The 18,604-nt window shown below is 34.7% G+C and overlaps 1 protein-coding gene across 2 annotated transcripts in view; it reads right to left on the reverse strand.

Annotated features, from left to right (window-relative positions):
- The window catches only part of TBC1D19 (TBC1 domain family, member 19), a 164,540-nt gene that overhangs the window by 65,193 nt on the left and 80,743 nt on the right, over positions 1 to 18,604 (reverse strand). For both annotated transcript variants that reach the window (XM_011965344.1, XM_011965343.1), the window contains 3 exons: positions 16,566 to 16,604; positions 14,838 to 14,950; positions 589 to 663 (listed from right to left, as the gene is read on the reverse strand). In XM_011965344.1, the coding sequence (XP_011820734.1) occupies positions 589 to 663; positions 14,838 to 14,950; positions 16,566 to 16,604 (227 nt within the window). The remainder of the gene's footprint in view (positions 1 to 588; positions 664 to 14,837; positions 14,951 to 16,565; positions 16,605 to 18,604) is intronic.

Consider the following 18,604-nt stretch of genomic DNA (forward strand, 5'->3'; position numbering starts at 1 on the left):
CTACAAAAACCCAGTGATTTGGTGCTTGGCTTTCTATTGTGTACTGGAAAACGGACCCTGTTTGGCTCAGTGATGAAAGCATTAACTCAGCCCTCAACTTGATTATCAGATGCTTGGAGGCAAAATCTCAATGTATCTCTACCTTAAAACTTGAGATATACTTAGCCATATGTCTAGAAACTAAAAGAAATTAAAAATTAAAAAGGACTTCAATATAAAGAGAATACACAAGTAGGCCCTAAAGAATCATAAGATAAAAATATTATAATCCGGTTTTGCTTTTCAGTTGCCTTTTTACTTGGTTTGTGTAGAAAGCCTGAATTTAGAGATATAAGAAATGCTTATTATCTTCATCAAAAAGTAGGACTAAAAAAGAATCATGAAGACAGCTTCAAAGGGAAAGAAGATAACATAAAATGGAAACTGCAAATTTTGAACACCAACTTTATATGTATACATCTAATCACTTAAAATTATTTTTCAAGGTTAATATATATCATTATACATAGTACAGGCTCTGCACACTAAAGAATCTCAATTTTTAATGATATTAATGAAAAGGAAAAAACTAAGTTGACTTTTACTTACTTTATAGATTAGACTGTCCACCAAAAGGTCATGTTGTATCACATTGGTCTTAAGCTGCTCATAATACAAGACATCCTAAATTTAAAAGTAAAACAAAAAAAATTAAAGGTCAATCACATTTATAAAGTCAGCCTCAAATTCAAATAATAATCAATAGCATTCCAAACACTAAGAAGGACAGGAACTCAGTTTTATTTACTACTATAACCCTCATGCCTAACAGTAGATGTTCAATAAATATACTTACTCCTATCACTTAGGATAACGTCTGGCACCTAGTGAGCATTCAGTCAATATTTGCTAAGTTAACTATAAATTAGCTTTAATAGCAAATACAGCATTTATTGAGTATTTATAGGCACCAGGCACTATTTTACCCACTTTACAAGAGTTAACTCATTTAATCCCAAACCAACAAAATGAATTAGGTCAGTGATTATTATTCCCATTTATGCTTGAGAAACTGAAGCCAAGAGAAAAAAGTAACTTGCTATCCAAGACCATAAAGCTAGTAAGATTTAACCTCAGGAAACCTGGCCCCACAACCTATACAAAAAACTCAGAAGGATTACTTTACACTGCCTTTCTAATACCTAAATTATTACAAAATAAAAAGTTTAAGCATAACAAAGCACTCCTGGTAGTAAAAGCAATCATATAGCATATAAAGTAAGTCAGCTTTTAATAGTAGAATATGGTCCCATATGCTTGAGCTCAGGAGTTTGAAGTTACAGTGAGTTATGATTGAGCCACTGCTCTCCAGCCTGGGAGACAGAATGAGACCCAATCTCTTAAATAAATAAATAAATAAATACAAAAATATGGCCCCACAATATTATAAAATCTTATTAACTGCACAATTATGAGATTAGGCTAATGTTTAATGCAATAGAGAATAAGAAGTGGAAGAGAGGGAAAATGGAAAGTGGAGAGAATAAGGGAGGAAAGAAAGTGGGAGGAGGGACTAGAGACAGTAATCAAGTTAAGCATCAGGTTCATAGTTGGTCGGGGCCTTAAGGATGAAGGTAGGGATCAACTGGGTAACAGTTATGCTAACGAGAGATGGAAATATTATCTCGTTGCTTTAGCTGACCCACGTATTCCTCCAAATCCCTCCTTTCACCTCTCAGGCACGTTAGCCCTAGCCTCCTCTCAAACCCAAAAGCAAAATTTAGCACACGCGGATCTGTATGACTCCTGACCTCACAGAAGGGTTGTGGGATAGGGTCGTCTGGGATAAGGAGGAATATTTACTGCATGTAGCTGCCTTGCCAGGATAAAATCTGACTTTATGTTTTCTGAAATATGATTTCTACATCGCGAAAGATGTTTAATACATAGTTCTTTGGCTTGAGTCAAAGTGCTCTTTGCCTAACGATGATCTGGGCCTTTACTGGCTATTTTTAGTCATTTAAATTTTAATTAAAAAGCCTTAATTGGTTATCATTGATGTTTTCATTTTTTAACTAAAGCAAAATTATTTTACTATTTTATTTATCTTCCATTGTATCTACTGAATCCATCTCTCTGGCTAGAATGCAGGCTCCTTAATGGTGGAAACAGCACCTAATTCAAATATCAATTCCTGCCAGTTGGCATAAGTAAAGTAATGCAAAAGCTACGTTTAGGGGTTTGCTCCTTTTTAAAAATAAGTTTAAAATTACAAACTAATATATGACCATTAAAATAAGTGAAACAATCTACAGTAAAATAAAGAAAAAGTTAAGCATCTTTTTTCCTTTCATTCAACTGTCCCAAAATAACTAATATTATTTGTATTTGGTATTGTATTTGTGGTGTTATTTGTAATTTGTATTCTTCCATGCTTATACCTATCTCCATGCTTATATGACTATGTAATCATAGTTGGGCGTTTGTGTTGTCGTTTTTCAATATGAAATGGAATCATACCATACTCATTATTCAGCTTCTCTAACCTAATGCTATATCATGGTTTTCCTTCTTGTTAAACAATACACATTTAACTCATTCTTTTTAATAGTTACATATATTTTAATATTTTTAAAGCTGTGGTATAGATTTGACACAATTTGTTTAATCATATCCCTGAATAGATTTGACACAATTTGTTTAATCATACAACCTGAACAGATGGATACTCAGGTTGTTTGTCCCTACAAATAATGTAATAAATATCCTTAGGCACTATGCTTTTATATCTACAGAATAAATTGGCAAAGGCAGGATTATAGGCTGAAGGCTATATGTATCTTTCTTTCTTTCTTTCTTTTTTTTTTTTTTTTGAGACGAAGTCTCGCTCTGTCGCCCAGGCTGGAGTGCAGTGGCACGATCTCAGCTCACTGCAAGCTCCGCCTCCCAGGTTCACGCCATTCTCCTGCCTCAGGAGTAGCTGGGACTACAGGCGCCTGACACCACGTCTGACTAATTTTTTGTATTTTTAGTAGAGATGGCGTTTCACCGTGTTAGCCAGGATGGTCTCCATCTCCTGACCAAAGTGCTGGGATTACAGGCATGAGCCAACGTGCCTGGCCAAGGCTGTTATGTATCTTAAACTGGGCTACAAATTGCCTGACTAATCGCAGAAAAAAAAATCAATTCGAATTCCCACCAGCAACATGAGAGCACATTTGATATATGTACTCACCTCTTTTAAACATTTTCATGCTTGAGAAACATCTCGATGTATTTATTTGCACTTTCCTAACTCATAATACAGTTGAAGAACCTTTCATATATTTATTGGCCATTTGAATTTTCATTTCAATGATTTGTCATTCATAACATATACCTATTTTTCTATTAGATTATCTTTCTCTTAATAATTTGTTAGATTTGTTGTTTATAAGGAAGATTAACTGTCATTTGTAATGCAAAAATGTGTTACTTGATTTTGGTTTATGGTATAGATTGACAATTTATTTTTCTGTTTAATTTTTGTGGGTATATAGTAGATATATATACTTATGAGTTACATGAGATATTTTGATATAGGAATGCAGTGTGTAATAATCACATCAGGGTAAATGCCTCAAGCATTTATCTTTTGTGTTACAAACAATCCAATTACAGTATTTTAGTTATTTTTAAAAGTATAATTATTTTTATTATAGTCACTCTGTTGTGCTAGCAATTACTAGGTCTTATTCACTTGTTCTATTTTTTGTAACCATTAACCTTCCCCACTTCCCCTGCACCTGCACTACCCTTACCAGCCTCTGGTAACCACCCTTTTATCCTCTATCTCCATGAGTTCAATTGTTTTACTTTTTAGCTCCCATGAGTAAGTGAGATCCTGCAAAGTTTGTCTTTCTATGACTGGCTTATTTTACTTAACATAATGACCTCCAGTTCCATCCATGTTGTTGCAAGTGACAGGATCTCACTATTTTTCATGGCTGAAGAGTATTCTGTTGTATATTTGTACTACATTTTCTTTATGCATTCCTCTAATGATAAAAATTTGGGTTACTTCCAAATATTGGCTATTGTGAATAGTGCTGCAATAAACATGAGAGTGCAGATATCGCTTCGATATACTTATTTCCTTTCTTTTGGGGATATATGTAGGAGTGGGATTGCTGGATAATATGGTAGCTCTATTTTTAGTATTTTGAAGAACCTCCAAATTTTTCTCCACAGTGGTTCTGCTAACTTACATTCCCACCAACAGTGAAGGAGGGTTCCCTTTTCTCCACTTCCTTGCCAACATACATTGACCATTTTTAAAAAGTACTCTAGGGCTTTGGGTTTTCCTACTAGATTTGGGCAAGGCTGCCCCACCACATGTTTATACAAATATTTTCCTAATTTTATTTCTAAAATTGTCAATTAAATTTTTTTTATTATTTATAATCCACCTGGAATTTATTCTTGTACCTAGTTATCAAAAGGTCTGTTTTCTTTCAGAAGGATGGTCAATTATCAGCATCATTTATTAAATAAACCATGCATTTGCAATTGAAATAAAATGCTAGACCTGAATCTATCTATGGACTCACCATTCATTATTTTTCATAATTTATCAGACTATTCTTAAACATTTAATCTCCATGAGAACTTTAAGATAATTTCATCCAGTTAAAAATAAAATTAATACTCTAATAAATTTGTTTTGGAAAAACTGACAAATTTTATAATATTAAGACTTTCCTGTTTTTATGAATGACATTAAGGCTCTCCATCCAAGAATGATGCAGAGCTCAGCTGTGTGACCCTAGGTAAATTAACAAGCTTTTCTGAGCCTCAGTAAAATGACGAAAATAACAGCAACTTTTCTGTAGGTTGATGTGAAAAATAAATGAATTAATACATGTAATATGCTCTGAATAGTATCTGGCACAGGGTAAGTGCTATGTAAGAGTTAAATATTATTGCTCTTTATAGAGTATTATAATTTTCCTCCTATGGATCCTGTCCTGCTAAATTTATCTTACAGATATTTTAATGCTTCTACTATTGAAAATGAGGTATTTTTTCACTATTATATTTCTAATTCATTATTGATAATAGAGAAAAGGCTTGATTTTGTATATCTATTTCATATCCCTCTGTTTGTAATTTTTAAAAAATCTGTTGGGTTTTCTGGGTATACAGTCATGATCATCTGCAAAGAAGATGGCTGTATCTCTGCTTTCCCCAAACATAAATCAACTCATTTCCACATCTTCAGCTAGGACCTCAAAATCTATGACAAATAATACTGGTGAATAATCACTGCCTTACTCCCAATTCTAATGAAAAGAGCTTTGACGTTTCTGTTTAAATTTATTATTGGTTTGGGGAAATAGTTGTATTATTTTTCAGTAATTCATTTAAAGATTTGATTACAAATGGCTGCTAAGTTTTATTAACGTCATTTGACAACCATGACATAATTATAACTACTTAAAATATATTGGCTTTCCCCAATATAACCCTTTTAATGTCTATTAAAATATAAAGTAAAATTTAAAAACTTACTGATGTTTTCATCTAACAAAGATAATATATACATAAGAAATAATTATTTTTTTTACTTTTCCTTGTTCTCTTGAATAACATATCATATAGCTTAACAATATTAAACCTTTAGTGTGTGTGTATATATATATATTTTTATTATTATAGTTTAAGTTCTGGGGTACATGTGCAAAACATGCAGTATTGTTACATAGGTATACACGTGCCATGGTGTTTGCTGCACCCATCAACCCATCACCTACATTAGGTATTTCTCCTAACGTTATCCCTCCTCTAATCCCCTACCCTCTGACAGGCCCCGGTGTGTGATGTTCCCCTCCCTGTGTCCATGTGTCTTCATTGTTCGACTCCCACTTATAAGTGTGAACATGCAGTGCTTGTTTTCCTGTTCCTGTGATAGTTTGCTAAGAAGGATGGTTTCTAGCTTCATCTACGTCCCTGTACAGGACATTAACTCAACTTTTAGTATATTTCATTGAAAATTTTATTGGATGTTTAATATTTCCGGGTAGAAGATAGATATATAGCAGTAATCTAGATAGACAAGTAACCTAACCTCAGAGAGCTTTAGACTAAATCAAGACCTTTGTTATCTAGTGACTTAGGCATAAGCTTGGACAGAGTTCTTAAGAGTTCAGCTGTTCTTTATCAACCACTGAGCAGTATATTTTATTGACACATGGACAAAATCATATACCTCCAGATCCCTTTATTTTTTCAAAACAAAATTTTTATGTGGATTTCAAATTGTGAGTTTTCTCCCAAATGGATGCAAATAGTAAACTGAATTAAGTAAAACACATTATTTTCCCACCCAATTAATTATAGTGCTTAAAGATCTAAAAGCATCTAAACTAGTTATAGGGCTGGTTGCTGCCTGAATAGCAGGAGAGTATGCAGTTAATAATTTGTACTCATACAAGGATCCCCAGTCACCAATTTGAATAACTAAAGATGGTTTCCTAAAAGATTAGGCACAATCTAAATGCTATGAATAAATTCGTAACTATGACTTTAAACAGATAACAGTGCTTAGACAAAAATCTATTCTAAATTCTAGAGGTAAAAAAACATATCGGAGAATCTGTGACCTAAAAGAGACTTTGGAAATATCTAGTTTCTTTTCTGAATTTTCACATTTAAAAAATGAGATCTGGCCAAGTTAACTGTCATAGCTGGTGACTGAAATAGTTTCCATAATCCTCAGTCTATGCTATTGGTTTCAATAGTTTTTAGTGTAATTTATCCATGTAACATGAGAGAAAAACATTGGTAGGAAAGTCAGAATTACACCATATGCTTACAATCAATGAGACAAATTTTTATGTTAATATTTTAATTTATCTGATAAAATATATAAGGATCTATAAAATTTAATGATTACCAATATAAACAGAATATTTTAAAAGACTATTTAGTATAAGCTCTGGTAATGTATATATATGTAAGAGTAATACAACATCATTATAAAAAGCAATCTTTGAAAAACAAAGTAGCCCAATTTTTAGCATCAGAGAATATTTTAATTTCAGTTACTTTTTTGGTATTTTACACAGATTTACACTGTCTTAACTTAAGAAAAACAAATAAACTCTTGAGAAATGAAAAAACCCAAAGAATTCCTAACAGTTTATAGCTACTTGTAAGATGAGTAGACAAAAGGCAGAGAAGGCATTTCAGGGAGAGAACAACACGGTGCAAAGACAATTCAACGTGTCTTGTAGAAAATATTGAGGTATAGATTATGCCTTTTCTTTTAGACATATGATATATTTTTCTTTTAGACATATGATATATTTTTGAATCTGAAATATATGAAACATATAATGGAGTTCTCTAGCCAGGGTTCCCAATCCCCAGCATGCAGACTGGTACCAGTCTAGTCCGTGGCCTTATAGGAACTGGGCCAGATGGTGAGCGGTGGGCCAGGAAGCATTGCTGCCTGTCAGATCAGCAGTGGCATTAGATTCTCATAGGAGTGTAAATCCTATTGTGAACTGCATGTGAGAGGGATGTAGGTTGTGTGGTCTTTATAAGAATCTAACTAATGCCTGATTTGAGGTGGAACAGTTTCATTATGAAACCATTCCCACCCACACCCCCATCCATGGAAAAAAATGTCTTTCGTGAAACTGGTCCCTGGTCCCAAAAAGGCTGAAGACTGCTACTCTAGGCAACTAGAAATGAAAAATTTTAGGCTTAAACAAAAGCTTGGATTGAAAAGAGAGTTGAAGCCATTAGGGAATAGGTGATTTGTGATGAGGCAGTTCAGGAAAAATGTATAGAATAAGATCAAAATGGAATTCTGAGAAATACATGCACTTAAGGTCCAGCAGAGAAATCCAAATGGAGACTAAACAAAGAAAAGAGAACGAAGAGCTAAGAAAACAGGGTGAACTAAAGTAAAGACCAAGAATATTTCAAGGATCAAGTAGGCACTGATATCAATACTGTAGGTATAAGAACTAAAATATGTCCACTATTCCTTGGTGACTTTAATTAGGGTAGTTGTAGTCATATAGTGGGGGTGGGTGTATGTCAGACTACAATTGGCTGAGTAATTAATGAGATCAAGTGATTAACTCAGCATTACTTAACTCATATTAATACAATCAAGTAATTATGAAATTAAGTCTAGCACAGAATTTTGTTTCACAGGTGTAGCTGTGAAAGGAAGGAAAGGGAGAGGGAGATGGCTAGGAAAGACATGAGGTTTAAGATTTACTTTTATTCCTAAGATAGAAAAGACTTGAGAATGTATAATGCTATGGGAAGGAGTGAGTAGAGAGGAAGGAAAAGGCAGAACAAAAGATTTGTTTTAAAGTAGATGGAACATGCACAAACATAGGGAAAAGAGGAAGAATGTTAAGGTGTTTCAAATACAGGATTTTAAAAAGTCTTTAACCAGAAGAGCTGTGATATCAGATGTATTAGTCCATTATTACGCTGCTATGAAGAAATACCTGAGACTGGGTAATTTATAAAGGAAAGAGGTTTAATTGATTCACAGTTCCACATGGCTGTGGAAGTCTCAGAAAACTTACAATGATGGTAGAAGGCACCTCTTCACAGGGAAACAGGGGAGAGAATGAGTGCCCAGCAAAGGGGGAAGCCCCTTATAAAACCATCAGATCTCATGAGAACTAACTCACTATCATAAGAACAAAATGGAGGAAACCACACCCATGATTCAATTATGTCCACCTGGTCCCATCCATGACATGTAGGGATTATGGGAACCATAATTCAAGATGAAATTTGGATGGGGACATGGCCAACTGATATCATTCCACCCTGGCCCCTCCCAAATCTCATGTCCTCACAATTCAAAACACAGTCACGCCCTTCCAACAGTCCTCCAAAGTCTCAACTCATTCTGGCATTAACTATGCCAATGCAAGAGGTAGGCTCCCACGGCCTTGGCCAGCTCTGCCCCTGTAGCTTTACAGCGTACAGCCCTGCTCAGGGCTGTTTACACAGGCTGGCATTGAGTGTCTGCAGCTTTTTCAGGCACACAGTGCAAGCTTCTGGGGTTTGGAGGATGGTGACTCTCTTCTCACAGCTCCAGTGGGGACTCTGTATGGGGGCTCCAATCCACATTTCCCTTCTGTACTGCCCTAGCAGAGGTTCTCCATGAGGGCTCTACCCCTGCAGCAGACTTTTGCCTGGATATCCATCACATATTCTTTGAAATCTAGGTGGAGGTTCCCAAACCTCAATTCTTGACTTCTGTGTACATGGAAGCTGCCAAGTCTTGGAGCTTGCACCCTCTGAAGCAATGGCCTGACCTGTACCATGGTCCCTTTTAGTCACGGCTGAAGCTGAAGCATGGGACACAGGGTACCATGTCCTGAGGCTGCACAGAGCAGGGGGACCCTGGGCCTGGCTCAGGAAACCATTTTTCCCTCCTAAGCCTCCAAGCCTGTGATGGGAGGGGCTGCTGTGAAGGTCTCTGACATGCTCTGGGGGCATTTTCCCCATTGTCTTGGCAATTAGCATTTGGCTCCTCATTACATATGCAAATTTCTGCAGCCAGCTTGAATTTCTACCCAGAAAATGGGTTTTTCTTTTCTACCACATTGTCAGGCTGCAAATTTTCCAAACTTTCATGCTCTGTCACCTCTTCAATGCTTTGCCGCTTAGAAATTTCTTCCACCAGATACTTACCCTAAATCATCTCTCTCAAGTGCAAAGTGTGAAAGGAAAATAAATCTTGGGGTCCCCAAATCACTAAGCTAAAGGGCAAAGTCAAGGTGGGAATTGGGTCATGCAAAACTGCCTCCCCTTTTGTTTCTTAAAAAAGATGATTATAAGATGAAAAGCTACACACCTCCCCCATATTTTACTCACAAGGAAATTCCTAGTGAGCTTGAAGATCTTTACCCTAAAGTGTTTCTGTTAAAATTTCACTATGGCAATGTAAATTGATAGCTTACTTTCACAGGTGCAGTCACCTCCCTGCCCACCAGACAAATGCATATCTGATTGCTTCCCTGCCCCATTTTTTTCTAGGTTACCTTATGGAAAAATGCAGATTCCCCACATTTTTCCTCGCTGCATTTGTCTGTGTCATCTTAGGTTAAAAAAAAAATGCAGATTCACTGAGCCAGGCAAAGGCATGAATAACTATTTTTCCCACCCACCTCTTACATGAAAATTGTGTACTTCTCAATATCTCACTCTTTCCCCTTTAAATTTGGAGCCCTCAAAATCATCTTTGGAGAAGGCATAGACCTGTTTCCAGGATGCACATCCTTAACTTTGGCAAACAAACCTCCTAATTGTGACTTGTCATTTTTCTCAATTGACAAAAGTTACACAGATCTCTAGGGCAGAGACAAAATGCTGCCAGTCTCTTTGCTAAAGCATAACAAGAGTCCCCTTTATTCCAGTTCCCAAAAAGTTTCTCATCTCCATCTGAGGCCATCTCAGCCTGGACTTCATTGTCCATATCACTGTCAACATTTTGGTCAATGCCATTCAACAAGTCTCTAGGAAGTTCCAAACTTTCCCAAATCTTCCTGTGTTCTGAGCCCTGCAAGTCTCTAGGAAGTTCCAAACTTTCCCACATTTTCCTGTCTTCTTCTGAGCCCTCCAAACTATTCCCACTTCTGACTATTAACCAGATCCAAAGTCACTTCCACATTTTCAGATATCTATAGCAGCACCCTACTCTCTGCAGTACCAATTTACTATATGAGTCCATTCTCATGCTGTTATGAAGAAATACCCAAGACTGGATAATTTATAAAGGAAAGAGGTTTAATTGACTCACAGTTCCACATGGCTGAGGAGGCCTCAGGAAATTTACAATCATGGCAGAAAGTAACTCTTTACAGGGCAGCAGGGGAGAGAACGAGTACCCAGTGAAGGGGGAAACACCTTACAAAACCAAACCATCAGATCTCATGAGAACTCACTCACTATCATGAGAACAGGATGGGAGAAATTGCTCCCATGACTTAATTATCTCCACCTAGTCCCTCCCATGACATGTGGGAATTATGAGAAGTACAATTCAAGGTAAGATTTAGGTGGGGACACAGCCAAACCATATCACTAGATTTCAGTTTTTTAAAGAGTAGGGTATTGGGGGGCTGAAGCAGGCGGATCACGAGGTCAGGAGATTGAGACCATCCTGGCTAACACAGTGAAACCCCGTCTCTCCTGAAAAACACAAAAAAAATTAGCTGGGCATGGTGGTGGGTGCCTGTAGTCCCAGCTACTGGGGAGGCTAAGGCAGGAGAATGGCGTGAACCCAGGAGGCGGAGGTTGCAGTGAGCCGAGATCACGCCATTGCACTCCAGCCTGGATGACAGAGTGAGACTCCATCTCAAAATAAATAAATTAATTAATAATAACAATAATAATAATAATAATGATTTCATAGGGAACAAGGCTGAAGTCAGAAAGATAAGGTAGAAAGTTTTTTTTTTTTTAATTCAGGCAAGAAATGATGGTATTTTGAAATGAGAGTGGTAGTGAAACATGTTTAGGAGTTAAATCAAGAAGGAATTATTGAGTAATATAATTGAGTAATATGATATTCAGGAGTTAGGGATGACACCAGGTTTCTGGCTATGGTTCCTTGATGGACAATGGTACTGAAAAAGGAATTTAGGAAGAGTGTTGACATCTTGAATTGGAGGTGCTTGTGAGATACACAAGTGCTTAGGTGCACTAAGCAGCTGCATTTGAGGTTTAGAAAAGAGAGATCTGAGAAGAAAGTATATAGATTTGAGGTAATTGGTAACTGAGGTTTTGGGAGTTTGTAGTATTTGCTAAGGAATGTATGAAGAAGAGAATGACCCTCAAGAATCCTAACTGATAAGACAAAGAAGACCCTCCACCAATGAAGAATGCCAGAAAGAGCACTGTGTCACAAAAGCAAAGGAATATTTCAATAAAGGAGTAGTCAATGAGGTTAAATACTGACAACAGGTATAAGAGGTAGACATTTCTTTTCTTTTCTTTTGTTTTTTTGGAGACAGAATCTTGCTCTGTTGCCCAGGCTGGAGTGCAGTGGCATGATCTCACTCACCGCAACCTCCACCTCCTGGGTTCATGTGATTCTCATGCCTCAGCCTCCCAAGTAGTTGGGATTACAGGCATGAACTACCATGCCTGGCTAATTTTTTGTATTTTTAGTAGAGTCGGGGTTTCTCCACGTTGGCCAGGCTGGTCTCGAACTCACAAAATCACATGATCCACCTGCCTCGGCCTTCCAAAATGCTGGGATTACAGGCCTGAGTCACTGTGCCCAGTTTGACATTTCTTCCATTTAAATAAAAGTAGATGAGGAAAGGACCAGGTGCTGATGCAATTAAGTTTACAAGTTTGGCAGGAAGAATTTGAACGAATTTCTAACGATGACTTCTGTTTTCTCTAAGTATCGGGAGGTGACGTATTTTGCTAAGACTGAAGAGAAGGGATTGAAGAGAGTAGAGGTCAGAAACAGGCACTGTGAAGACTAAGTGAGTTGACCACAAAAATCCAGGCAGGTCAGGCATCATTATGGGCCAAGGCAAGGTTGTAAGAATCTTCCTAAGAAATCACTAAAGAAAATCTTATTTGTTAATATTAGTCTTGGTTATTTTATCAGTAAGCAAATACCTAGAGCAAAAGTAGAGGAACATTTTGTCTTTAATTAGCAAACTGAAATTTAAAAATTTTTAAAATATGAACAATGTTTATTAAATATGGATATTTTGACACATACCTAGAAATGTGTAGAAAAGGAAATATACGAAAGAAATCTTTTTAAACCTAACACAGATTTTCTTAAAAAAATGAAAGTTAATATTCTATTCAAACTATGAAAAGAATTTACCAGGAACCACAAGTATTATATTCAAAGTCTTTGTATTGAAATAGATTTTAAAGAATAGCTTTATGTTTGTGAAATGTAAAATCTTCCACTTATGTCTAACTCCTCAACTATGACTACAATTATATGTGCAGCTTATTTTATGTGACTGAAAAGCGATTCAACAAAAAATTTCAATAAGGTATTCTTAATAAGAAGTAGTATTCTTTTTCCTTCTCTCTTTCTGTCTCTCTAATGCACCACCTACAACAATTATTTTGGAACTACTATAGTTCACTGGGGTCACACTTTTATAGCTGAAATTAACTGTAAGTGATAAAAGATGCTTTAATCAAAAACTCAGGGTTGCTTTTCTGAAAATATTAATTTCTATTTACAGATATTGAATAGACTTGTCACTTTGCAATTAGAAAATTCAGATGGCTATTAGCTCCAAAATTCAAGGGTAAAAATCACCTTAAAAATTTTTTTTCTTTTTACAAGAAAACGTCTATAAGTAGTAAAAACGACCTTTGAACACTGTAAAAAATAATGATTACCGGGGATTATTATTTTATTATTATGTGGGGTTATTAGGATGATACTTCTGGAAATATTCTAAATTTGTTTTAGAAATGGCAGTGATTCCTCTGCAAAGAGACAGAATTTGTTAATCCAATTTCTATACAGTTAAGTTGGCAGCGCATCTACAAAGTTAGATCAGGACAAGAGTTGTATCTTCTACAAGAATTGATACACTCAAAAAAAATGCCCAATATATACTCAAATCTATTTTATATCCTATTTTCTCTAAAGTGTCACTATAAAAGGCTAGCAATATCATTTATCTAAAACTGATCTGAAATAAATTACAAGCTTTATTGTTACAAAAAGGAAGCAAGTGATTTTTGACAGAGCTGTTCAGAGGGAGATTTAAAACACAGTATACACACATGCACGTATACATAGTTTGCAAGGGTTAGAGGTATAGTTTTTATAATAGTATTAATAACATTTGATTTTCTTTAAAAACATCATTATTAATTATAATTAACTTATAACATAATTATATGTAATATGTAACTCTTATGATTACTTTTATTAATAGTGACCATTTATGTTCCAGGCACTATGTTAAAAGTACAGGTACATTATTTCATTTAATTCTGACAATAATTATGTGATATAAATATTATTACCTATATTTAAGTGTGGGTTAACTGAGATTTGAAGAAATAAAAGAACTTGCTCAATGATATATTTCTAGTAAGCTGGGGGAGCTAGAAGTTGAAACCAGGTCTGTATGATTCCAAGACCCATGTTTTTAACCACCAGGCTAGAAAACTATTAGTGTGCTATTCATTAAAATCTTTTAAATGGATAACTTCTATGATTAATGGGCTTAAGCAAAAAACAAACAAAAAATCCCCACTAAGAATATTTCAAGAATCAATGTCTTATATAATTTTGTTTTATTTAATCTATTACCCATCTATTGGTGATCTCTTTTCATATTCATATTTCCTAAAATAAAATGTTCTTACATATAAAAAAAACCATTCCCACTTAATCTGTCAATTTCTAGAACCATAAAAATAGTGCATATTTCAAAGGTAACTATAGGGACAAAGAATTCATTTACTTAACCTGAGTTGCCTTTCTTTATTTCTCTGTAGTCTAACATCCTTATTCTACCACACATCTTCACGGATCTAAATTGTCAGCCTCCACTTCTCAAAATTTTACTTACTGTTTTGTTGTATATGTAAGATCACACCATTTCATTAATTATTAATAACAAAAACATGTATATTAAGCAGACAATGATTAAATTATATGTTAAATCTTATTTTAGAACCTAAAACTATAGTGATTTTGAAAATTTCAAAAGGGGGTTAATAATAGATTAAGAAACAAAAGTTTTTTCCTATTTTGAATAACTGGTCTTTGAAAAATAAATACCCCAAAGCTAAAATCTGACCCACCCTTTTTTTCTTCTTACCTCAGGTTGGCTGGAAATATTCAAAATGAGAGCCCACAATTCAGCTCTCAGTGCCGTGGGACTTCCTTGTCTGATGTACTGTTGAGCAGCAGCACTATCTTGTTCTGCTAGAACTATCAAAAGTATATGAAAATCTCCTTAGAAAACTCAGAATGTAAGAAATATCACTGAAATCTTCAATTATAAATCTTTTGGGAAGCTGACAGTCAGTCTTTCTATCTAACATAATTACACCATATCTTTACCTTTTAAAACTTATTCTCTGGATTTCAATACAGCCCTATTTGCAGCCCCCATCCCCCCACCTTTGCCCCAGTTGCAAGCTTTAAGCTCTTTCATCTCCTACCCAGTCTGGATAAGGAGGGACTTAATAAGGACTTTGAGATCACTTTGATTTAACTATAGCTCCATGGATCTGAAACTAGTGTGTGTGTGTGTGTGTGTGTGTGTGTGTCTGCATGTATATACATATAGGAAATAATTTTTAGATTCCATTATCAGGTAAATTCATAGCTACAGAAACCCCAAATTTCTTATGTATATTCTACTACCTCATGAATGTTCTAATATTTGGAAATAGTATGGTACATGAAGTTTCAGGCTAAGAATTACAGTATATAAGAATGTTAGCTATCTATTCTATTAAATGACTTCTTAGTTATTTGCGAAAATCAACAGAAAACAGGAATTTTAAAAGACGTAGAAACAAAGATCTCATAACCATGTAAGAAGGATCAAATTACTCTTAAGCAGCCAAGTTCACACAATCAATACGTTATTTTTTGCTTTCATTTTAATTTTTATTTTCTTTAATAAAAATGTCAGCTATTCAGTCTGGAAATAAAGGTCCAAAGAAACAAAATGAAGCAAAACCAAAAAAAGACATACCAAAGCAACTGCTAATGTTTATCTAACCAGTATTGTTTCCTTATATTTTCTTCTTAAAAGGATATGGAAAAAATAATCTTATATTAAATGAAAATGACATGACATGAGCAGAAGAAACAAAGGAATCATGAAATAAAAAAGAGATGAAACATATTCTTTAATTTGCAATTGCTCTTAATAAAAGTGTCAAATCATACAAATAAATTCTAAATAAATACGATTTTTAAAAATTGAACTAGGGATTTGGTACATGACAATATAGTTGCCATAGAAGGTTCATTCTGACACAAAGACCAATCTGTACTTCATATTTCAAAGACAAAAAAGGATTTATAAAAACAAGGAAAAGAATCTTCTAAAGACAGGGAAAAATTATTCCCCAGAATACTAACAGCCACTTTGGTTATTAAGCCACACCACTGTGAATGGTCACTGGGAACCATTACAGTTATATTTTCTCCTAATGCGGGAGCATATTCCCATTAACTCTAATGAGAGGTGTGTGGGTGCATCAAAGACAGAACCTGCCTCTTTGATTTTAAAATGAAATTCTACTGCCGAATGGATTAAGCTAACATCCCTGAGGAATATGTGTCTGCATTTCCTTTTTAGTGAACCAGCTGTGTACTTCTTTCTCTGATATTTATTGATAAAGCCAAAATGATGCATTTTCCCTACTTATAAAGATTCTCATTATATAATCTACATGGTTAACTATTACCCCTCTTTAGGTTTTTTGCCTTTCAGAGATTAAATTTCCTTGGAGGTTATTTGAGGCAGACATTTACCTGGGACTGTCTCACTTTTCAGAAATAATAACTTTTATAATTAAAAGCTTACCTTTTTGCCCAATACGTACATGCTCATTTTCAAAGAGTTCTAAAAATGTTAAAAGAAAATAAAATTATTAGACACGAGTATGATCAACCACATTTGGAACAACATTAGATACATTTTTCTGGTATTGATACGTTTCATGATTTTTAAAGTCGGATGGCTCTATAGAAAACTACAAGAATATCTTATATGTAAAAATGTTTTTTCTAAATTGTTTAAAGCGAAACAATTTTTTGTTTAAGATTAAAACAGACTTATGAGCATTTAATCAAACAAAAAACTGATGAATGAATTTTCCCTTCATTAAAACATCTCCTCATAATACAAAAATGTTCCTAATCATTCATGTTTTAGTTTTTTCTAAAAGAAAAACAAAACTTATTGACAGCTTCATTTACAAAATCCTACTTCCACTCCAATCTACCATTGGCTATCTAACAAAAGTATATCTAATAAAAGCCTTACTACTATATAGCAAAAATCTCACTCTACAAATATCATTTCAAAAGATTCTATGATGAGATTCTTTTAAGTACCAATCATAATGGAAGAAGATTCATGAACTGACTATATTACATTAAAAAAAAAAACTTCTGTTCATCAAAAAACACTGTTAAGAGAGAGAAAAATGTAAGTAACAAAGTGGAAGAATATATTTGCTGTACATATATCTGGCAAAAGACTCCTATTCAGAATATATAAAGAACTCCTGGTAGACAAAGATAGATGACTCTCAGACACAAACAGACAAAAGACTTAAATAGAGGCTCTTCACAAAAGAAGTGACCTGAAGGACCAATAAACACATGAAAAGTTGCTCAACCACATTGGTCTTCAGGGAAATGCAAATAAAACCACTATGAAACACACAACCGTCACAATAGCTAAAATGAAAAAGACTGACAATTCTAAATGTAAAAGATGTGGAGCAAATGAATTTCTCATACAAAGCTAGTAGGAGTAGAACTTGGCACAAACACTGTGGAAAACTGTCCAGCAATATCTACTAACACTAAACAGATGTGCATATCCCACGATAATTAGCAATCCACTCTCAGTTATAAACCCTAATGCATACATATGTGCACCAAGAGATGTGTATAAGAATATTCACAGCACCACCATTGATAATAACTGAAAATGTAAACAACTCAAATTACCATCAGCAGTATACTAGACAGTGGCATATTCATACAATAGGTTATAATACAGCAATGAGAATGAATGATTTATAATTCTCTACAACACCTTGAATATTATAAGGAAAAGCAAAAGAAGCCAAACACACAAGAGTATATATGATTTCATTTCTATAAAGTACAAAAATAAGCAAAACTAATCTGTGATGCCAGAAGGCAGAATAGTTTTTACCCATGAGCGTGACAGAATCTGGACGTGTGCCTAAGGGGGCTTCTGAGGTGCTGGTAATATTCTGTTTCTTGGTCTAGCTGGAGGTTACGCAAGTGTGTTCACTTTGTAAAAATTCACTGATCTGTATAGACGTGATTTGTGTGCTATCCAGTATGTATGTTGTACTTCTATAGAAGTTATTTAAAAATTAGCAGTCATTTTTCTATTACCTGCAGTACTTGAAAACTCTAGTTTTGAAATATAAAATTGCAACACTAAGGAAAAATCAGAAGAATTCTCTTAATCAAAGAAAGATTAATGTAAGTGTGGTACATTTTCAGTATTACATAATTTTTTAGTTTTAAAAAATAATGCATAAAGCTGTTTTTTCATTAGAGTATTTGAGCCAGAATGCCTTATTCTTTTAGTTTATTGTAGTCCTAGTACTTCTGAAGTAATTAGGAAGTAATTAGTTGAACAGATTATACAATGACTAAGGAAAGTGTCTGGGATCCCTAACATAATCATATATGTATGTATATAGTAACATATGTATACATGTATATAGTAACAATACAGTTTCATTTTAATCAGCTATGATTTCTGAGACTTAGTGGCCAAAGAAGACAATGCTTCAGTGAACACTGTAATAGCATGAAACGGCAGATGTAATACTGCAGCATACTATAGTG

The sequence above is a fragment of the Mandrillus leucophaeus genome, unplaced genomic scaffold, assembly GCF_000951045.1.
Source record: "Mandrillus leucophaeus isolate KB7577 unplaced genomic scaffold, Mleu.le_1.0 Scaffold720, whole genome shotgun sequence".
Classification (NCBI taxonomy): Eukaryota; Metazoa; Chordata; class Mammalia; order Primates; family Cercopithecidae; genus Mandrillus; species Mandrillus leucophaeus.